This window comes from Empidonax traillii, unplaced genomic scaffold (assembly GCF_003031625.1).
Source record: "Empidonax traillii isolate 1590-97213 ecotype Southwest subspecies unplaced genomic scaffold, ASM303162v1 scaffold469:size586335, whole genome shotgun sequence".
In the NCBI taxonomy this organism is placed as follows: domain Eukaryota; kingdom Metazoa; phylum Chordata; class Aves; order Passeriformes; family Tyrannidae; genus Empidonax; species Empidonax traillii.
In genome coordinates this window covers 414,113-437,646 of record NW_020955662.1, presented here as the reverse complement: position 1 = coordinate 437,646, position 23,534 = coordinate 414,113, and the positions used below count along the sequence as shown (strand labels likewise).

Below are 23,534 nucleotides of genomic sequence, written 5' to 3'. Positions count from 1 at the left end.
ACACCTGCTGCTAAATATTTAAATGTGTTTGGAGATCACATAAATTTCTCAGGGTTTTGTGAAGAATTTCATGAAGAGTTTTATTGTCTAGAGCACTTCTGTAATTTGAAAATCAGAGTTTTAATGGCCTGTACTTACGGTCTCATTTTTTTCGTGTGATTATTTTTTCAGTTTTGTTGGCACATAACTTTAAAATGTTTCCAGACATTTATTTTTTCAATGTTTTATAATACCATGAAGCTAATGAATGAGGCCTATCATCTAAACTTTCAAAGTGTTTCAATGTAGTGTTATTATGACATGGAGAAGTCAGGTTAGCAAATTCTGAAATGAAATATATAAATTAAAAATTAATGTTTTAGGCTTCTGTATCCATGTTAAGGCTTTTACATTAGTGATCACAGCTCATAGCAGACACCATAAACCTTAAAACTGACAAAATTACGAAAACCAAACATTCACATTAGTGGGATGTTACTACAATTTACTATTCTTCTAGGTACCAATGTACCCTGTTGATGAGAAAATATTTATGTAACTGCAAGATGCAGTCTCACACAAAGGAACGTCTATAATCAACATATTCACAGGTTATTTTTCAGACAGATATTTGCATAGTGCTTCAAAACACTTCTAATGTTTTTCCATTCATCTATCATTTTTAAAAATGGGGAAGATGGCAGTATTTACCTATTATGTCATTTATCATTCCACAAACATGATAATTTTGGGTAGTTGTCACAGGAACTACATAAGAAAAAAGAAGGAGCAGGACAAAAGATACTGATACTAGCTGAATTTGAAATGGTCCCTTAATCTAGAGTGATACTTGAATTATATGAACGATTCATTAAGGGAGACGAATATTTAATTCTTGTTAAGCATTTAAAAATATTAAATTTAAATCAAATCAACAGCAAAATAAACTATTGACAGGAAAAAAAATTATTCTCCCTGTTACACATAGTATGGTTGACTGTTGTGCTTCTTTGTTTTTTTTATCTCCTCACCAGGATTACACTTTGACAATGTATTTTCAACAGTACTGGAGAGATAAGAGGCTGGCTTACGCGGGGATACCTCTCAACCTCACGCTTGACAACCGGGTGGCAGATCAGCTTTGGGTGCCTGACACTTACTTCTTAAATGACAAGAAATCATTTGTGCATGGTGTTACTGTGAAGAATCGAATGATTCGCCTTCACCCGGATGGAACAGTGCTTTATGGCCTCAGGTCTGTGCTTCCACAATGAAGATTTCATCGCTACTGTTATGTATTGTTGATGTTTTCTTCCTGGTACAAGGTTATTACAAACATTGGCTAGTGTATTATGTAACCTTCCCTGTAACTCTGAAAGATGCCCGTAGAAAACAAATGACACACTGGATGTTTCTTAATTTTGCCAGAAGCGCCTTCAGTCAGGTTTTATCTGTTTCTGTAGAGTCACTATATCTGGAAAGCCCACTGGCTATAGGAAGCAGAAAGGCACGTATTAATTGTAAACCTGAAAATTTTGTCTAAAATACAGGTAGTAAGATGGAATGTGGGTGCTTATGTTTTCTATTGATGTGTCAGTAGTCATTTTAAAAAAAGCCGCAAGTAACCCCTGTTGAGGGGAGTAGCCACAGCTAAGAATATGACTAGGGGTACCTTTGGTGATTTTTTCAAGCTGGAGTCAGTACTGCAGTGTGTTATATTTAAAACCAGAGGTACAGTGTGACTTTGACCTGTGTTTTCTATGTTTTCTGTCATAGCTTTTATGATTAGGAATGCCAAAATATCCTTTCCTTAATAAACTTAACTTCACCAGCAAAAATCTTAATGAAAGACTCAGTAGTATCAAAAAATTGATTTCTTTGAACACGTTACTCCATTTGCTCCAGCAGTTTAAACCAGAAAAACAAGTCTCAAAGCTCCGTTTCCATCATTGGAAGTTTCTTGTATATTTAAGCAGAGATTGGTGCATATAAGTAGTACAGGATAAGAGTACCTGGTATAAAAAAGGTATGAGCTCTGAAAAGTGGTGCAGATGTATTATATGTCTAGTATCATTATTTTACCTGCTTCTGCTTTTTATCAACAGTTGAACTTTTTACCTGACTGGAGTTTTGGCCCCTCACCTCTTCAACTTCTATTATGTGTCATGTCTGGGGTAGAATTGGATCTAGAACCTTTTTAGAAAAAATAGAAATAAATTCAACCAATTATGAAACCTTAAAGAAGTTTAGAATATTGTCTCTGTAAGTAACTGCTTTTAGCAAAATGAGGCTTTCATCTTGCATGGTATTGACCTGGTATGGAACACTACAGGTTTAGGATTCTTTCCACAATTAGTTAAATGTGAAAAAAATGATCCAAGATTTATTTGTTTTCTTTATGCTAAGAAACATCCTCACAATGTAATAAAAAAGCAATGGAGAACTCCTGTGATCCTAATAATATGTAGAAGTCTTTGTGTCACACTCTAAAAGCATTTGGAGTTGTTCAGGTGAGGATTATCTGTCATAGAATAGTGTATTTGAATAAGTTAGCTTCCTCTTCTGCAAAATGTACGTGTCCACAGGCAGATTGCATTTCACATAATAGTATTTGCTTAGCAGGTTTTCACCAGTTGCTCATGTGTGACACACTTCTTGCCCTTCCTTTTCTCTGAAAGCATGTAATATCCAGGGTCAGATATCCATAGTGTGAAGCAGCTGAGTTACCTAGTGAAGAATGACTGTCTCAGATTAATCTTGGCAAAATATAGGACACTGTGATCAAAAGCAAGGAAATATCTGAGCCTTAGCTCTGCTGATTTAAAGGCTTGTGCTTTGTGTTGCTCTACCGCTACCCTGTTTTCCTCCACCGTGGCTTCAAAGCATCACAATGGCATTGGGCTCAAGCTGCAATCCAGAGGGAGCATGAGTTGAGGCCAGAACTTGGAGTTTTATGTGCCATAAAGCACAGGGTCACTCAGAATAATAGGGAAAATTTTGGAGGGTTGCAACCAATTACGGAACATCCACAGAGCAAAGCAGTTCCTCAACACATATAATTGAAAGTGATCCCAAGGCCACACTTGGCTCTGTTTTCTCTTCTGAACAATGTAAAATTTATCATCGTTTTGAAAGGCTTCAGTCATCTAAAATTCCTCTCTAGTTTAGAGAAAGCAGTTAGGTACTGCAGCAGAAGTCTGTGATAGTGGGGCAATGGGACAGTAGCTTTTTGAAGTTCAGCACATTTCTGAGGAATTTTTTTCTTTGGGCAACACACTGCATTTGTTCTACCTTTTTCAGAACAATACACAAGACAAATGATGATAAACAGCTCTTTTTTCATAATGGACAAAAAAAATTACATTATAGTCTGTGAATCAAAAATAGAGTCCAACTGCTTGTGTGTTTGCCATATATAAACCTCTTGTTCTCAGGCAGTACAATGCTAAATGTTACAAATAAATGATGTGGAGCAATGTATGTGTTTTATTTGAAAGGATTCACATAATTATCACTCATATATAAAACATGAATGTTTTCATGATGAAAAGGTTAGGTGTGATCAGTCAGACAAGGCAACTGCACTTCTTTTTTGAATGAATCTATTTCTATATCAAGATGAAAAGAGTATTCAATTAGCCATTGGTATTGTGACTACTCACATAAGAAGTACCTAATATTGCTTAGACTGATTTAAACTATAAACTTTTCGGGGACATAAAATATCCTTGTGTCACTTGTGTGTGCAGCACCCCTCAGTACATCACAGGTGGAGTTCCTGGTGGTCTAGGGGGTAAAGACACTGCACTGTCACTGCAGAGACCCGGGTTCGATTCCCAGTCAGGGCCCCTCCCCGGGCAGATGGAGCTCATTAGCCCTGTAAGGCAATCCATCCTGAGGACCTCGCTGCCACCGTCCAAGCGTGCTTGGCCCCGGCAGATGAACCTCAGGATTAAAGGGTGGGCTCAGTTCCACACACACTGTGTCTCACCTAAAAAATCCAATGCACAGGCTGGAAGGTGTAAAGACCTTCCCCGGTTCTTCATTCGCGAAGACTGGCCATTATATATACAGTCAAAGGCAATCAACCTGGAAATAAAGTATCAGAGAAGGACAAAATACTATATCCATTGGTAAGAAAATCAGAGTAGGAAATTATAAACAATTAAAAATATTTCCTTTGTGTCATTGCTTTCAGAATGTATATGTGTCTGTGTCTGTGTACTGCTTCATTCCCATCCCATAAAAATAAACCTGCTCTTTTTGGGAGCACGAACAAGCCTGAGCAATTAGCATTTGCTTTTGGTGTGCATTTGTGCAAGTTAAATTTGGTTGCTTGAATGTTCGTTCAGGAGGGACCTCTGAGCACTCAACTCTACTTTAAGTAAATGAGATAAATCTGTTTCTGTCTAATTCTAGCTGTATCTTATTTTCTAGTGGATATTTATTTAATTAAAACCACACATTTTTCTGTAGTGTAAAAAGTCACTTGAGCAAGAATGTGCAGTTTCTGGTACTGGAACTTGTGACACAAAACCACACAGAAAAAAATAAAAATATATTCTGTTAAAAGTCATAATGCAATTAATAAGTTAAATATAAGTTTGCCAGCTACATAATGTTTTTTAATTTTGTCAGATTAGTAATTCGTAAGTGCATGTGTTCTGTATGGATGGCATTTAAAGCTAGTTATACAACGTAATAGTTAAGGTCCTGGTACCACATTCACTCTTGTATCAACTTAGCTCATATGTATTATGCTGCAGGATCCTAAGTGAGACATAGATCTGTGTAGGCATATGTACTAAAGCGTGGGGTAGAGCCCTCATATCAGCAATTTCCAAACATGCCTGCTTGTTTTTTACTTAGAGCACAGTTATCAGTTGGCTCAGGAGCAAGATCCTGCCATTGCACAATCATTAGAGCTTTTTAAAGGTGATCACTGCTAAGACCTTGTTTATAAAGAAACACAGATTTAAGAATAAGTTTTCTCCTCTAAGACCCTATGTTAGCCCTAGTTTTATATGCTTAGCTAGAGCTACTAGTAGTTATCATACTGAGGAGACATTCATGGAGTCATAGAAAGCTTTCTCATAGAAATGAGATCATCTCATTCCAGCCTTCCTGTCATGAGCAAGGACACCTTTGACTAGACCATGTTTTTCAAAGCCCCATCCTACCTGGCCTTCAACACTTCCAGGAATGGGGCATCCACAACTTCTCTGGGCAACCTGTTCCACTGCCTTACCACCTTCATAGGAAAGAATATCCAATCTAAACCTACTCTCTTTCAGTCTGAAGCCATTCCCCTTTTCCTATTACTACATGCCCTTGTACAAAGTCCCTCTCCAGCTCTCTTGTAGCCACTCTTTTGGTACTGGAAAGCTGTTACAAGGTCTCTCTGGAACCTTCTCTTCTCCAGGCTGAAAAACCCAGATGATTAATCATCTCCATAGTTAACAGCCCTGTGTCCAGCCCCTTGCCTGAGGTTCCAGAAGAACATTTGCAAATGTTGGTTGCAGAGAAGACATCGCCCTAAACTTCAGACCGGCCAAGCAACTGCTGTTTGTAAACTGCTCCAACCCACAGGGATTTGTGTTAAGAGGAACCAGAGCCACTCACAGATAGGAGCTGTAGAAGGTTGACCTAAGTATCTTCTTGTGATACAATACTTAGTAGCTCAAATCCTGTGGAACTTACATAGGGGTATTTAGAGGACAGTCAGAGGGATCAGCAGTGACAAAGACATGATTGTGCCATAGCTTAATGCTGGAAAGGACAAAGAGCAGCTCAGTGCCTTTCTCAGTGGCTACTGGTAGGAACACAGCTGAGAAGATATGCTGAGGACAGATGCTTGAGCTCTTTCCTCTCCTAGCTCATCAACTGCCTTTGTGCTCATACAAATGTCTCTCCCTCTGCAAAGAAATTATAATATTTTCTTGTGAAAAGCACCTTCTTGGTCAGAGAAGGGTGGCCTCTGTTGTCGTTTGAGATAGTTATAATGGTCTTAATCACTTTCTTCAGATGTTACGTGGTTATTCATCTGGAATGATCTGTATGCTAAGGATAAGAGTTCTTTCCTTCCTTTTCTTTGAGATTAGATACAGCATTCATAACAACAACATGGGTTTGTGGTTTTTTTTTTTTTTTTTTTTACTGTGAAAGAGATGAAGAAAGGCACCTAACTACTTTTCTTCTCTTGAAACGTTACCACAGAATTTTAAAGTATTTTCCCAGATTAGAAGACTCTAATTTGAAAAGGTTAAGGGATAGAAGGAAGAACTTCAAAACAGAGAAAACACACGAACAAAATCTTAATATTGAAGTTTCCAGCTTTTAGAGGTACATTCAGGGCATTTTCTCCTCTTGCATTATTAGCATAAATTATCACCAGAATATTATTTGTTTAGGAACAAACTGTGTGTAAGGTCCATGTCTTGTTTATATCAGAAAAGGATTGGTAAGAAATTGACCTAGTCAGGCTCAGAAGATAATTTAATGTGAAATTCATATAAAACCATTATAAAGGCAATGATGTATAATAATGTACATACTCTTGATGAAGGCTGTGATTCAGAAAAATGAAATACACTGCAGACCAATTATGAGCATAAGGTTATATCTGTCTAAAAGTTAGTACAAACACAGAAATCCATTAATTTAGATATGAAGTGCCAGTGCTGTGTGAAGCTGCTAATGCTATTGTTCTGGTTCCACATGTGTATTGTTGACATTCCTGATATAAAAGATGATGAAAAATGCTGATTCATCAGTAGTGAAATGTTTTACAAAGTCATCCTTGGGGTGCTAAATTGCTAAAGAGGCAGAGAAACATGTGTTGTTATTTTAGGAGAAATTTTAAAACTCAATATGGAGCTTCATAACAAAATCCTCTTTAAATTTGAAAACTAGACAAGTATACTCAACTTTGAAACAAAGCATTTTGCTGGACTTAAAACTGTTTTTCAGCGTTTCAGAACTTTTTTTGTAGAGCTGCCACAAAACCAAGAAATCAGTTATTCACACAGCTCTAATCATTTTGACATCTGCAGCAGACCTTTTTCACTTTACGTTTTACGTTATAGAGTCCTATCTTTTTATCTCAGTAAATGTTCGTGTAATATTTGCATATGTGGATAGGTCCACCAAACCCCAAAGGGACTGGTTGTATAAGGGTAAGTCACAGTGAGTTGTTCCATTGAAAGTCAGTGTAACTGCTGTTGTGTTAAGCTGCTGCTCAATGTAAAAATATGGACTAGATATTTGTAAGCTATTCTTCAGAGGGTCCTAACTTTGAAAGATAAACAACACCATCACCAAAACCTGGATTACTGACTGTATAGTAAAAGTATTTGATGTTTGTTTTTCAGAATCACAACCACTGCTGCTTGTATGATGGACTTGAGAAGATACCCACTGGATGAACAAAACTGTACTCTGGAAATAGAAAGCTGTATGTACATAAGAATATGCTTGTAAAATCTAGTTCATGTGCATGGCAGTTTTCCTTTTATAGAACTGTGTAATATTTACAGTGTCTGTAAACACTGTGAATCACGTAATTATCACCATTTGAATTTTTTGTTTGTTTGTTTATTTGACTTATTAAAAATATAAGGATTAATCCATTTCGAGATAGCTGAATGCATCCTAGAAAAATAAGTTTAAAACAGAATGAAGTCATTTAGTATTCCTACCTGACTTGGCAGAGGTAGTGACTGAATTCTTATCTTTGACAGAGGAGATGAATATTTGTATTTTAATGAGATTCATTTTCAAGAGAGCAAACACTGTGATATCATTTTCTTTCAGTATGCTTTATTTTGCATGGATCATCTTGCTGCAGGACACCCCCTGAGCTTTCAGATTGACCCCATTTATGATTTGCAATTGTGTCCCAAACAGAATGTGTCCCAACAGATGTGTATTTGTGGTTCAGGAGTTCCTGCTCCATTTCTGTTGTTGACTGGAAATTGTGGGCTGTATACAGAAAATACTAGTGTATATATTCTATATTCAGCTGTAGTCCTCCACTACAGAAGCTAATGGAAATGGTGCAACTCACACTGTTTAGTGTGAGTGGAAAAGGTCTGCCTCAGTTACGTTTCTCTGTATTCACTGAGTAATCTGTCTTCTTTTGGAGATTAGCAGCATAAATATACAATTGGTTTCAGAAATAAATAATAAATTAGTCTTAAATAATGGATAGCATTTTCTTCTCGTTGTGGCCATTAGTGAATATTATGTGAGTGATAAAAAAAAAAAATAAAATGAAAACAGAGTATTTTGCCTAAAATTCCTGGGCAGACTGTAATGGCACAGCTATTCAGGAGACCTTTCCACAGGCAAAATACAATGAAGCTCTCCAGCTGTTCCAGTTCTTTTCATTGTCTCAAATGACAGGCTGCATGTTTGAAGCTACATTTGAATCTGCTGTTATTTCTGACTTACTCTCCTGCTTTGCTTGCAGATGGCTACACAACTGATGACATAGAGTTCTACTGGAGAGGTGGAGATAACGCAGTTACTGGTGTGGAGAGGATTGAACTTCCTCAGTTCTCTATCGTGGAATACAGACTGGTGTCAAAGAATGTTGTCTTTGCCACAGGCAAGTATTGCCATTTGCCCATTTACTGTTTTATTTCCTTGTGTTTGACAATTACTGTTGTCTGAAAATTGCTGTTTAATAATAATTAAACATTATTACCGATCATGGTATGTAGTCTGTGTTGCATGTTTGGCTAAAGAAAGTACTTGACAAAGCCTGGAGGCAGCAGCTCATGAAATATCATTCCTGACCTACATTCAACTCTGGGTCCTCCAAAACAAGAAGGACATGGACCCATTGGAGCAAGTCCGGAAGAGTGCCATGCAGATGATCAGGGGGATGGAACACCTCTCTGATGAAGACAGGATAAGAGAATTGGGGTTGTTCAGCCTGGAGAAAAGAATGTTCTAGCAGCCTTCCAGTACCTAATGGGGACCAGGAAGAGAGCTGGGGAGGGACTTATTACAAAAGTGTTTAGTGATAGGACAAGGGGGAATAGCTTTAAACTGAAAGAGGGTGGATTTAGATTAGATATAGGAAGAAATTCTTTGCTGGGGCAGTGGGAGACACCAGCTTGCCCAGAAAAGTTGTGAATGCCCCATCTCTGGAAGTGTTCAAGGCCAGATTGGACGGAGCTTTGAGAAAGCTGGTCCCATGGCAGGGACATCTTTCATAGTCTAAGGTCTCTTCCAACTCAAACCATTAGATAGTCTTTAACCCAAACCATTTAGAGAGTCTTTAAGGTCCCTTCCAACCCAAACCATTCCATGATTCTGTGGTTTCTTGTTTATTTTTCTTTTTTGTATGTTTATGTGATACTCAAGTAGACACCTAAATATCTGTGATCTAAATAAATAGGAAGTCATTCACCTCTGAATCATGAGTTTAAATGCAGCTCACAGGGTTACTGATCTACGTAAATATGTTTTGGCATACTAGGTCAAAAAGCTACCAATTTTATAAACACCTCGCTGCAAATTATCAGTGCATGTTTGTTTTGTTGTTGCATAGTGAATGTAATATCTTTTATATCTTGATTTCTACTGATGGGTATATAGTACTGTATACATAGCCAGTGTGTTTGTCATCATAGTTAAGATGCTAAAATGACATTCCTGCATTTTCTACTTGTTTCCTTGAAGCTGTAATAAGTTATTAGCAATTCACAGAATTGGATGTCTTCAGATGACAAAGTACAGTGTTGATTTACATATTTGATATTAGACACCGGTACAGGAAAATGTTGTTATGTTTGACAAGACCAAAGCAACACAGAAAGCCATCAGCACATGTGGGCCCATTATTTGACTCATTATTTGGGACCTTCAGATTTTCAGTGCTCTTCAGACCACAGGAGTGTGCTGTTCCATCTGTCCCAGCACACTCGAACAAATGAAGCACAGCTCAATCATGTTTGTAAGCATCACTTCACCCACTCTTTGGACACAGCATCTGTTTCAAAGTACACAGAAACATGAGTTGTATTTCAGAACAAAATGTAAATATTGCTGGGATTGAAATTAGTACAAGGAAATTTGCCAGCTGCTGCTGTTCTTGTTTATCACTGTGAATGGAAGGGTTTTTTTCTGTAGAGATTCAGATACTCTAATCCTATATCCTTACATTCTGCAGCTACTGTCACCTTTGGCAGCCAGGTCTTACCTGCCCCTCCACAGGACTGGATACGCTTTTGTAGGAAAGCTCTTTTAGACAACAAGGAGAATACAGAGAATTTATTTTTGAAGCTTTTATGACAGTCCAAGGCCACCTTTTAGTTCAGTATGAAATATTTCAGTAAAGGCATGATTCAGTAATTTAGAGATGAGAGAGAGCTGTAAAATTCAGGAAAATGAGAAATCCAAAGAAATACATGACAAATACCAGAGAGAGTAAAAACTAGGAGTACGCATTTCTGTGACTGACCAAATTCTCAGAATCTTAATGGTTCTTTCCAAAAAAAAGTAGTGAAAGGAGTTTAAAAAAGTCTCATGCTTCAGGGTTTAAGATAACTTGGCATTAGGGAGTAGGATGGCACAGTCGCAGAGAACAGATTACTCCATGTTTCTTGTACCATTTTCTGGAACATATAATTTTTTTCACTGTTGAAGGCACAATACTGAAATTAATGTCACTTTGGTACAGGACATTATGAAAATGGTAATTTACCAATTATGAAATTTTGAGACAAGCATTTCCATGCAGAGGAAACATCACATTTGTTTCTCAAAACCACATTTAAATCTAAATCTGAAGCATGGTAGTGAATTCGATAGATAAAGTCAGTAGATTCCTTTCAAGTTTCTTCTCAAGACTTTCTTATGGTCCTAGTAATTAGGGTCAGTTTCTACATTTTTGCAGAAAATAAGTCAGACATGCTTTTGGCTTTGAGGTTACTGAAGTCTCAAGGGAAGATATCAGTTCTTTGAGCCCAGAATCTCAGTGAACATTTCGGAGTTTTCAGTCCTAGTGTGCTTTGATTGAATAAAACTAAAAGAAGACTTCAGAGTCTTCTGCCATAAACAGCTTTTGGATTAGTTATTTCTCCTATCTTCCATGAGGAGCAGTGCTGTATAATCTTGTGTAACTTATGCAAAGGGAAAAATCTGTTCCCATAGTTACTACTGAGAAGCAATGAAAAGCATGGGAAAACCCCCATAGATAATGACAAAGTTGTGCAGAGATGCAAGATTAATGGAGGAACTGCATGCCTGTTTAAAGTGTAGCATGGAAGTTAAAAATTATCTTGCCAAATTAGCAAAATGCATCTGAAAAACAGTATAAAAATCAGTATGGACAAATGCAAAATACAGCATCTATACAACTAATTATTCCTATCCAAATTCAGTGGAGGGAATGCCAAGTTAGGCCAGTGCATAGAAATCTAGGGTTTACTGTTGATCTCAGACTGAACATGAACCAATAACATCTTTTCAAGGGAGGAAGAAAAAAACCAAACAACAAAAATATGAATCACGTAAAAAAAGGAGTCTGATTTAAATTGGTAATGCTTGAGCTTAGTATTTGTGCTCAAGGGTAGCACTCTTCAAGACAGTTGTGGAGCAATTGAAGAGGGTCTAGGGAAAATAAGCAAGTGTGAGTGAAAGTCTACGAAATGATCTGAGATTAGTGGGAAAACAGGTACGATCATATAGTTTAAAAAGGAGAACACTTGATTGGGTACTAAATAAAATTTTTAAGTGTCTAGGAGGTATCTGCAAAGCCATACACAGTAGTCTGTTCCCTTTATTCATAATGGAGAGCAAGTAGTTTTTAAATTGCTATGAAGAAGAAATATCTGGTTTGACTATCCTTCTAACACCAGCTGAAGGCCGTACAGGATACCATAAGATATCTAAAAAGGCACTGGATGCCCATGTGTCAGTAACTGAATTAAGCCCATAATCAAATGATACCAAATCAATGCTGTCAGTGGAGTCTTAAGAGCTACTGAACTCTCAAACAACTCTATTCTGTAAAGTGAATACTCTTAAGGCACTATTCAGTTGCCAAAACTTCTTGGGAAGCTGTAAAGCATCCTGGCTAGCAGTTGGGCTGCTGTTCTGGAATCTTACAGCCTTGTGTCCTACGTCCACAATCTAGTACTTCAGTATTGATTACTTAACTAGTGTTATGTTCTGCTCTTCTTTAGCCTATCACATCTCCAGTGGCATTAGACATCTCTGTATAGGCAATTAAATCACATCCTTAGAATCAGCTGGCTGATTCTACGGTATGTAGATGTACGTCTAGATCTCCGTGGTTTTGCACTGAGAGCTTATGCTCCATCCGCGTGTAAAAATATCTGCATTTAAACACCTGAAATATAGTGCTAAATCTGTGAGCTGAATCTGCCTCCTAAATGTTTGTTATCTAGAAATGCCAAGATATTAAACAGGAATGGGGATATGTAAAACACCACCTAAAATCTTCAAGTCACATGGCAGTCAAAGCTCTATTAGCAACTTGTTGGTAAGAGGAGGGTAGTCTTAAAAGATTTGAAAATTAAATATTTGCTGTATTCTGAAAGATCAATCTGTAAAGTACATTTCCAATTAGCCAAAGAACCTTCCCAGAAGAACATATTAAAATAAGGATTCTGTAACTGACCAACTCTGTTATCTTGTTTCATACTTGGATAAAACAGCAAGAGACTAATTTAGCCTTGAAGCCAGATATTTCAGCTTGCTAGATTTTAATGAAATTGGAACAGTAACAAGTAGTCTCCTTTTATCAAGTGCCCAAATATATGAAAGAGGAATATTTGGGGCCCAGTTGTTTAAGTATTTGTTTTCATGCCTGCATTCTCAGTACTGTTGGATTTAAATACTTCCATCTAAATTCTGTTATTCCTATAGTATTTAAATTAGCCTATAGACACCAACATGTTATATGAGATGGGAGGAAGGATAACAAGGCTAAACAAGGTAACAAGATAAAGAAACCCAAATTTTGATGGAAAATTAGCAACCAGAATTTCCTGGTAATTAATCTCCAAAGGTACTGAGCCTTAATTGCCAAATCATTATCCAAGCATAATCAGGCAAATAACAGTGTAATTGTTGAGCTCACTCAGAAATCAACTTTTATAAGACAAGTCCTTCTTAGATAAATAAAGATCTGGACTTACAGTCCGTATAGTTTAGGACCCATCCTTTTCCCTGAACTTTAGCCATCCAGACAAAGAGGGGGAATTAAGTAGGTGAAATAAGGAATAGGCCTTCTTTTAATTCTTTTTTTTTCCCCCCAGATTGATGCGGCCTGTTTGCTGGAGGTGAGATACTATAGCAGAGATGGCAGGCTGGAGGCAGGTCCAGTAGATAATTTGTGAAGACATGAAAGCAATACAGATGAAAGCAATGCAAACTTTTGTAGTCTCAGGGAGAGCTACCTAAAGGAGAACCCTGGCTGCATAGTATGAAAAAAACCAAGGCTACCAATTCATGTTTCAATTTCAGCCTGAACTATACAAAGACTATACTATACTATATAAGATCATACACTATAGAAGTATACTGTACTATACTATAAAAACTGAACTATACAAAGCTTCCCTACCCATGTAGGGGTATTGGAACTAGATGATCTTTAAGGTCCCTTTCAACCCTAACTATGATTCTATGATGTGATTCTATAAGACCAAGTTATTTCAAAATTTTCTGAGATATAGACCTGGCAATAAAATTCAAGCTTGTAAAATCACTACAAAACAGGATGACATTCCATTTACCCCTGTGAAACTGAGCAATGTGTCAACTCCAGTAAGCAGCTGTAATGCTAGCAAGACTTTCAGTTAGATTGCCCAGGAGCCTCAAATTATAAAAATCTACCCTGAGACTTGCAGGGCTTGGATTCATCTTGCTCTACTTTATCATGAATATAATTTCAGTGTCTACATTTGAACAAGGTGTCCTAGTTGATCAGAATCTAGTCCATACAGTCGATGAAGTCTGAAGACAAATTCAGTACACCCATAAGAGTCCATTTTAGGAAGAGATGGATAATTCTCTAGGTTTCATTTGCTAGATTGACTGAATTAACTAGAGCCTTAGACACCGGGCTCATGTGTATGCAGTTCAAGTTGCTTAATCAACTGCTGTTTGAGAGGGCACGGCACAGTCTTCTTAGTCTCCACTTGCTGATCAAAAAGATGTTGGGAATATATCATATGCATCAACTGCATGCTGGTGTCTGAGATGTCATAGGGCACCTCAAGAGGACCAGTGCACAGTCAGACTCACAACTGACTCTCTCTGTTACAGTCAGGACCTACTCTAGAGCAGGAGGACAGAAAGCACCGACAGCCCTGGCCCCGGGTATGGTTCTTAGGGTTCAAGCTTCAGGACGAAGAACCTGCAGCTTGAAACATCTTTATGTTGACGACTCTGGCCTTGAGACGAGCTGTGGAGTCCACCTCTAAGGCCAGGTCTCACTAGTTTACCTAATTAAGCAGAGATGGTCATGAGGTAATGGATAATGGTCACAGGTGAAGCATTCAAGATAAATGTCTGAAGTTCACTCCATCATACTGTTTCTCAGTTTGGGATTTTGTTACTCAACATTACTGACATACACGACACGTTACTTCTCTCCACTGGTGACACACGCCTCTTTCACCCACACCATTTTCTGTGCCTTATTAATAGCAACATTCTTTTTCTCTGAATTTCCCCAGTGCATCCAGGGTCCTTGGCTCTTGAGCAACCCAAGAAGAGGCTATTATTCAGTGATTCAGTTCATACTATTTAATCAGAGAATCAGTATTTTATGGGGAGATTTTGTGTGAGTGGTGTATTATATGAAATAATTTTTGTCAACAGACCTTTATAAAGATTTCTGTCTGGTGCTCTACTCTTATTGAAAGAAGGTGATTAGGTCTGCTGCATTTTTAATGTAGTTCATGATGGCAGGGTATGCTCCTGTTTTATTTAAATAGTCTGCAGACACAAGGCCACGGTAACCTTTTCATAAGAAGCTCAATGAAAAAGTTAAGCTTTCATAATAAAAAACAGAAAGCCTGGTTTCAATGAGAAAACTTGTCTTTTGAAATGAAACATTGTCCATTGGAAAATGAAGATGTTAAGCAAGCTACAGTATAAATTATTCTTTGCTGAAAATTGTGTTGACTGCTTTAGCAGAAAACCTTGGTCTGATTTTTGTGATGAAATACCTTCTTCTGACTCCACCAAATATACTTCTCTTGGTGAAACTGGAATTATTACTGATTGAAGCAATCACAGCAACCAAATACATCTACCAGATATTTCTTTTCCCAGTGATAGTTGTACTGAGATTGTTTGATAAAACAGTTGAGGATATTTGCACAAGTTTGATAGTCCCTAGATACTTCTGCTGCCTAGAAACAGTATAGCATTTTTTCTGTAGTATGGCTCAAAGTATACCAAACTATCAGGAATGTGATGAAGACAAATCTACAATTCTATTCCTTCTCCCTCTCGGGAAACCCATCATTCGTGTGTATATGGGCAAATACAATTTCTTAAGCTCATATGCAAACATATAAACATAATTTAAAGAGAAGTTTGAAATTTTTAATTTGTCTCTAGGTGTAATCTCTCATATCTTGCACATAATTTGCGTTAGAATGGGTGGAACTGATCTAGTATCTAGCTGGGTTGAAATGTTTTTTTTAGGATGTTGACTAACTAGATCTTTTAGATGAGCTGTTAGAAGTATCATATCTAAGACTGGTAGTGCAAACACTGAAATCATGAAGCTAATGTTGTGTGAATGACTACCTGTTTCTTATACAGTACTCAGATTTAATCATCTTTGCATTTGGTGAAAGAAATCACAATTTTTTTTTAATCATTTGAGATTTAAATATATAAAATATATTCAGTAAGATTAACACCAATTTCGATATACACCAATTTGAAATTAAGTAATTTTTTTTGAAACAAACAAAATTGAGGTTCTTAATTTTTTTCATTATTTATTTGCTCCATTTGTACCAATCCATGAAACCTATATGTATACACACACATATAAATTCAACTTTTTTTTGCTTAAAATATTTTTGGAAGAAAAATTCTGTCTGGCTCTCACTGATGTTCGAGGATCTGGTCTGAAGTCTTTTCCTTGCTGGAATTCATTACAATTTATTTTTGACACCACATGTAGAACGTTTCTCATAGTTCAAATGTAATTAAGAGGTCTCATCTCATGCGCTCTTCACTGTAAATAAAAAAGTATGCACATTACTAATCCTCTCAATATAAATGCTATACAGAAAACTGTACTTGCATAAGCATTTTACTTGGAGACCCAAACATTTGTTTTTAAAAACTAATCAGTGCTCACCCATCTGTTCAGTAATCCAAACTTATTCTATCTCTTTTCTTCCCAAATACAAATTACTTGGACATCACTATATTCACCAAAAATGCCGATGAGTAATATAGTGAAGGTGTTTTCCATGGTGTTCTGCAGATGTCATACTAAATCATAAAATGTGTGTGCTTCAGTTTCTGCAGAAACTGAAGGCAACTATCCCCAAGTGTCTTTTCTTCAATATAAAAAATGCTGTTTTCCCCTCTCTTTCCTCAGGTGCCTATCCAAGACTCTCACTGAGCTTCAGGTTGAAAAGAAATATTGGATACTTTATTCTTCAAACCTACATGCCCTCCATACTGATTACCATTTTATCATGGGTGTCATTCTGGATCAATTATGATGCATCAGCAGCAAGAGTTGCCCTTGGTATGTATTAAGAATGAGTGGGACATTAAAATGTCATACTGAATGTAGCCTTCAGAGGTTGTTAAAAACCAGTGTGATGTCAGCGTTTTGATATTCCAGAATAATTTACGTCAAAATCATGTCATCCAATATTGCTTCAAAAGTGATAAGTTTTCCCCTGCATGTAAGAATGAAGCTACCACTAAATCTCTTGACATGAGCTGCTTGTACAGGTCCTAGACTTGTTCTCATCAAAGTTAATGTTGTTGTCAGTAACTTCATCTAGGAGACCAGCTCCACAGTCATACTTGAACGTGGGCTTGTAGTCCAAATCAGTGTGGGAAGACAAATGTGGCTCCAAGCCTTCTCCTGAGGTCCCGGGTTCTTTAACTGATGCTGCAGGAACAGAATTCAAGGACCATTGTTAGTTCGGCACACAGGGGCACATCAGCTATAACATTCCACCTAACTCTCACAATACTTAGTAGGTTAAGTGCATGTTTATGACAGCCATTTATCTCATGACAGAAAAATATGGATTTGATACAGATTGGTGATCCCTGTCCAAAACCTTTTCAGATCAAAGGATCCTTAAATAAGGGAAGGTGACTAGAAAATTGTGCTGTTGACACGCTGGAGGGAAGGGATGCTATCCAGAGGGACCTTGACAAGCTTGAGGAGTGGACTCACATGAAATTCAAAAAGGGCAAGTCAATAGTCCTGCATGTGGGTCAGGCAATCTCAAGCACAACTACAGGCTGGGTGGAGAATGGATTGAGAGCAGCCCCGAGGAGAAGTACTTGGTGGTGTTGCTTGATGAGAAGCTTGATGTGACCCTGCAATGTGTACTTGCAGTCCCCAAAGCCTCCTGTATCCTGCGTGCATCAAAAGCAGTGTGACCAGCAGGCTGAGGAAGGTGATCCTGTCCTTCTACTCCACTCTTGTGAGACCCCACCTGGAGTACCGCATCCAATTCTGGGATCCCCAGTATGGTTGTGGACTTGCTGAAGTGAGTCCAGAGGGACACAGAGATGATCAGGGGACTGGAGCACCTCTCCAGGCAGGCCAAGAGAGTTGAGTTTGTTTAGCTTGGAGAAGAGAAGGCTCCAGGGAGACCTTATGACACCTTTCAGTACATGGAGGGGGCCCACAAGAGAGCTGGGGAGAGTCTCTGTACAAGGTCATGTAGTGATAGGACAAGGGGGAATGTCTTCAAACTGAGAGAGAGTAGTTTTAAATTAGGAGGAGATTCTTGACTGTGAGGGTGGTGAGGCACTGGAACAGGTTGCCCAGAGAAGTTGTGGAAGTGTTGAAGGCCAGGTTGGATGTGTGTTTGAGCAACCTGATCTAATGAAAGGTGCTCCTGCCCATGACAGCAGACTTGGAGTTAGATGGTCTTTAAGGTCCTTTCTAAGCCAAACCGTTTGGTGATTCTGTCATGGTTTAGGAACGGTATTCTACAATTTAGTGCTACCACAAAAACCACAATTCTGCTCACTTCCACCTCCCCCTTCTCCTTCCACTGTGGATGGCTGGAGAGGAGAACTGGAGGCACAGAAGTCAAAGATCATGGGTTGAGATAAAAACAGCAATAAGAAAATAAAATTAATAACAGCAACAATATTAATAACAAAAGTGTACAAAGGAGAGATTGATTCACAAGCAAAAATGCTCACTGTGGAACTTGCGACCCAACTGCACCTACCCCACCCCATCCCAGGGAGAGCCCTTCCTTCTGGAAAAAGAATCCCTTTCTCCCACCCCCCACCAATGAGTGGTATAGACCTTCTGGTCTATATAAGACCTTCTGGTCTTATCCATGCCCCCTATTGGCTACTGCAGAAATTAACCCTGTCCTGGCCAGAACCAGGACAGATTCTATGACAATATCTCACAGCAAATACTTAATCTTCCACAGAAGCATACTCAAGGATAGCTAAGCTAAGGAAGATTAAATGAATCTATAAATCCTTATGAATACTGCTGCCTCTCATCTTGTCCCAGATTCTGTGCTTCCCAATATCACATCCTTACTATCCAGAGCTTGTCACTAAGTCTGTGCTAACTTCTTGAAGTACTCTCTTATTTTCTTGAAACAGAATGATATTCCCTAGATCCCTTATTTTTCTGTAATGTACCACAGCAAACTCAGACTCCAACTATGCCTATATGATTTCCCATTTCTGTACCCCATACCTTAGGAGTGCCACATACAAGGTGCCACATACCAAAGCAGGCAGGGCAGACAGCTACATCCTTGTGCTTCATCATATTACATCCTAGCATCTGAACTTGGGTAGCTGAAGATACTGTAGATTAACTGCAGTTACTGCAGATACTGTGGATTACCTGGTATAGTATGGGCGTGATACAATCTGGCATGACACACTCAGCAGGCTGGGTGTGTTCAGCAGCTTGCAGCTAAGTAGTAGCTCAATAGGAAGCGTGGCATAGAGTCCAAACACCTCTGATATATTCATAAATGAACTACTGGATACCAGAGTTCCGCTAGAGACACTATGACCAAGGGAGGGGAACACTTCAAACACATCAGTCGGCCAGAACTGCAGAGAACAGATGGTTAGACAGAAGTTACCAAACCCAGTGACATTCCATGCCCTTCTATAATAGGTTCATAAGATTTTTCCTTGTTTAAGGAACAAGACTGTCTCCTGGGGCCAATTTCTGTGTAGCACAAGTTCATCAAGTACTGTAAGACAAATATTAGAACGAAAGTCAGAGAGTACAAGGCAAGCTCAGGAGACCAAATGTTCTATTTCCGATTGATAGAAAGTCCTTTTGAGAGGACAGAAATCCATCTAATGGTTTCTTCTGAAAAACAATTAGTGCATTGGTGATTATGTCTGTGATGTTTGTATAATAAAGTTCGGTACCGTGGGTCTTATCCTGTGTTGTTTGTGTAGCTCCCCTTATGAGTCTGAAGCTGATACGAAGTGTGTTAAAGGCAATATAGCACTTTTGGATGTATGTAACTGGCTCTGAAAAGTGCAGTACAGAGAAGGTATACCTGCTAGCCTAGGTATTTGTTAGAGGAAGCATTCCTGTGCAATTCTTGGGACACAGAGACAACCTTTTACTCAGCCCCTACAGGAAGCCTCTATTCTCTGCAAGAACCTGATTCTAGTTTATGCACTTGCATGTTTTACCCTTGTCCCTGGTCCCTTGCTACACTGAACCAAATAGTTGCCTCTAGAGTGGAGCTGAGGTGTGGAGCAAAGGTCTGCTTGTTCCAGAGACTGTGTGCTATGGACACTGCAGGTAGAGGCTGATACAGGGCTAATCTCAAGAGAAATGTTCAAACCCATCAATTCTGCTCTCTCAACTTTTTGTTAGTTAGCTTTAGAAGTTCTTAAATGGAGACCTTTGAGTGAGGAGAAAAATAATCTAGCGAGTTCTCACTTGCGGGAAGGGCTGTAATCATAAGATTATCTTATTTTTTTATCATAAGGAATGTTGTGCTTTAAAATAAATTATTGATCTTCAGAAGGACATTTGCCTGCAGGGTTTCAGGATCTCCCAGGAAATGTATTTCCCTTTGCTTAGTGATAGCCACTTTTCTATTCAGTGTGCTTTGTCTTCTGGAGCAGCAAACATCTGACATCAACGCACACTTGTTTCACAGTTTAGAGGAAAAGCACTGAAAACCACATGATACTGACCTACTAAATATACAAAATATATGTTACAGAATCTCATAGGGTACTACTGCAGTTCCCTGGAGTGACACTGTTTACACTGACAGCTGGATTTTGAGTTGTATTGTCTTTATTTCTGTCTCTTCAGGTAAAAGAAGCTGTGCTTTATTATATGGTAGTAATTTTCTTTCGTCCTTTATTTTTGTTCTGCCTGCATTTTAGTGATTACTTACAAAATGATGGTATAATTATGGAATCAGTGAAAATAGTAATGGAGGGAACATAATAGAATGGCTTGCCTTGAAATGTAGTCTTATTCAACAAGTCAGTGTTTTCAGCAACCTGTGATTTGTGATTCCCATAAAATTTCCAACAGAGGTACAGATCCTGAAGTTTACTGTGAATTCAGGCAGACTGACAATAAATTTGCTTTTCTTTCCAGATTTTCAAAACAGTGCTCTGTAATATATTTCCAGGTGCTATGTCCATCCTTAGATAAATAACTGGGGGTTTGACAAACCTTATAGATTTCTCTAGATATTTTATTAATATCCAGTTGGTCACTATAAAAATGGTGCTCTCATTCCTTTTTCTTTCCACAAATGCACATACCTGTCTGCCTCTCACTGCTCACCTCACTTCTTTCTATGTAACTAGCCTACTGGTCCAAACTAGTCATCAAATTCCATTTATATATTGTCCTTCCCGAAATAGGTGTCTAAAATAGAAGGGATGAACTGCTCTAGAAAGGTGCCTGTCTCTATCTGCTAAAGGGGGGCCTTACAGGGCCGAGGTCAAACAGCTGTTTAACTCTTAGAAATTTAAGTCTGTGTAGGAGAAGCCTTTCACCGTCTATATGAATACTCTTCCTGTTTGGCTTCATGGAAGAGATTTCCAGTTAAGCTATACTGGCTTCCATGAGGTTACCTTAACTCACAGCAAGGGTGCCAGTCCCCCTTGTTAGCTGTTCCCCTGATAACATGAAGGAAATAATTGTAACAGAATAATAATGCATCAAGCTTTAATTTTGCTTTCATTTGCAGTAATGTTACCTGCAAGATATCTTTCACAAATTTTTAAGCTTCTTCACACTGACAAGACATATTTGCAAGAAGAAAAGTAAAATTGAAGCATGGTGTGCTTGCAGTTGTAAGACATGTGCTCTTTTTTTCTTTGTGTAGGAATTACAACTGTGCTGACAATGACAACAATCAACACTCACCTGCGAGAGACTTTGCCTAAAATTCCATATGTTAAAGCCATTGACATGTATCTCATGGGCTGCTTTGTGTTTGTCTTCTTGGCCTTACTTGAATACGCCTTTGTCAACTACATTTTCTTTGGAAAAGGCCCTCAAAGGCAGAAGAAACTTGCAGAAAAAACAACAAAGGCAAACAATGATCGCTCAAGGTTTGAAGGCAGCCGGGTAGGTTTCTTTAATCTATATATATTCTCTCTATGCTTTTATTACAAAGACTGTCAGCATGAAATAAACCAAACAGGCTCCTTAAAAACATCGCCCACATTTTCTTTTTGTGGACAAACTTTGGCATTTTTATGTTCATGAACCGACATAGAAGAATATATTTAGGTATACAGACATGGAAGTGAGTATGATCTGTATGACAAGTAACTGTAAGAAGACAGTAGGTCTGCAGCTACCTTGAAAATAAAGGCTCAGATCTACAAAGGCATTTCTTTGTCTTAATCAAGTATAATCTAACTGTGATTTGAAGAACCTACATAAGGGATTCCAGGATCTGAACACACTCTTTCTAACTTCAGTTAGAGCAGATGCATTTACCATGGGAGAGAACAGATAAAGGATTAGTTCTGCCATGCTTATTAATTGGCCAGCATAGTTTAATGTTGTGTATGGCATTGTCTGTCATCTGCTGCTATTTAAGACCCACAGAAAAGTATAAGTCCTAGAGAAACTTTTGGATTGATTTGTGAAGCACAGTATTGGCAAGGTCTGTGCTGATTACCCTCCAGCCTGTTATTTCCTTGCCTGAAGTATTACTTTATTCAGTGAATACTTTTTTTTTTTTTTTTAATCTTTGGAAGACAAATTCAAGGTATTCAGTAGTCTATGATGTTAACAAGCCATGTCAGTTTGAATAGAACATTTTTTTTTTTTACTAAAATGCTCCAGTGAGGCTTTTTTATTCAGTTCTGTTGAGTAAGACTGTTTTTTCTATCAGTTATAAATTAGAAGAGTTCACAGGGACTAAACTACTACCTGTTTATCAAAACTAGTATCACAAAAGTAATTTCAAGCTATATTTTTTTCACCCTAATGATTCTGTCTGCTATAATAAATTTAATGCAGAACTACACCTAATTATCGGCACTCATATCTGTGAAAAAATTCTGAACCAATAAACACATTTTTTGTCCACTATATTATGAAACCAAATTCTCATCACAGTTGGCAGCACAGCTTAGAAATATCAGGAAGAATGAACTCCCTTTCCTGGAAAAATAAGTAGTCATAATAATAAAAAAATACAGATGGGGAAATAAAAGCATATCAAATTTGAAAGCTATGGAGAAGATTTTAGCTGCAAGCAGGTAATGCAGATGTATGCACTAAGGTTCAGATCTCCTGGTGGAAACCATCTGGTGAATCTCATCCATTTAAATGATTTACATAATTCAGTACAAGACTTGTGGGAGCCCCTGGTGGTCTAGCAGGTAAAGGCGCTGCACTGTTACTGCAGAGACCCGGGTTCGAGTCCCGGTCAGGGCCCCTCCCCGGGCAGATGGAGCTTGTTAACCCTGTAAGGCAATCCATCTACGTCCTGAGGACCTCGCTGCCACCGTCCAAGCTCGCTTGGCCCCGGCAGATGAACCTCAGGATTAAAGGGTGGGCTCAGTTCCGCGCACACTGTGTCTCACCTAAAAAATCCAGTGCGCAGGCTGGAAGGTGTAAAGACCTTCCCCGGTTCTTCGTTTGTGAAGACTGGCCATTACAAGACTTGTTAATGGGCCCTATATCACTCCATGTCTGATGGCTTTTCCATACCTTGATCAATTCATCTATACTGTCAAAGTAATCATAACCTTAACTAATGAAAGTGTAGATTTTCATACCCAGTTCATGGCACTTTTAAATCCTGGATCTGCTCATACTGTATATCAACCTTACT

General features: G+C 38.3%; 1 protein-coding gene and 1 non-coding gene across 7 annotated transcripts in view; both read left to right on the top strand.

The window, feature by feature from the left end:
• Positions 1-23,534, top strand: part of GABRB3 (gamma-aminobutyric acid type A receptor beta3 subunit) — a 117,314-nt gene that overhangs the window by 79,868 nt on the left and 13,912 nt on the right. For all 6 annotated transcript variants that reach the window (XM_027895798.1, XM_027895802.1, XM_027895799.1 and 3 more), the window contains 5 exons: positions 1,014-1,234; positions 7,350-7,432; positions 8,450-8,587; positions 16,595-16,747; positions 21,564-21,808. In XM_027895798.1, the coding sequence (XP_027751599.1) occupies positions 1,014-1,234; positions 7,350-7,432; positions 8,450-8,587; positions 16,595-16,747; positions 21,564-21,808 (840 nt within the window). The remainder of the gene's footprint in view (positions 1-1,013; positions 1,235-7,349; positions 7,433-8,449; positions 8,588-16,594; positions 16,748-21,563; positions 21,809-23,534) is intronic.
• On the top strand, positions 23,062-23,134 carry TRNAN-GUU. Its single transcript has one exon. It is a non-coding gene; the product is annotated as a tRNA-Asn (tRNA).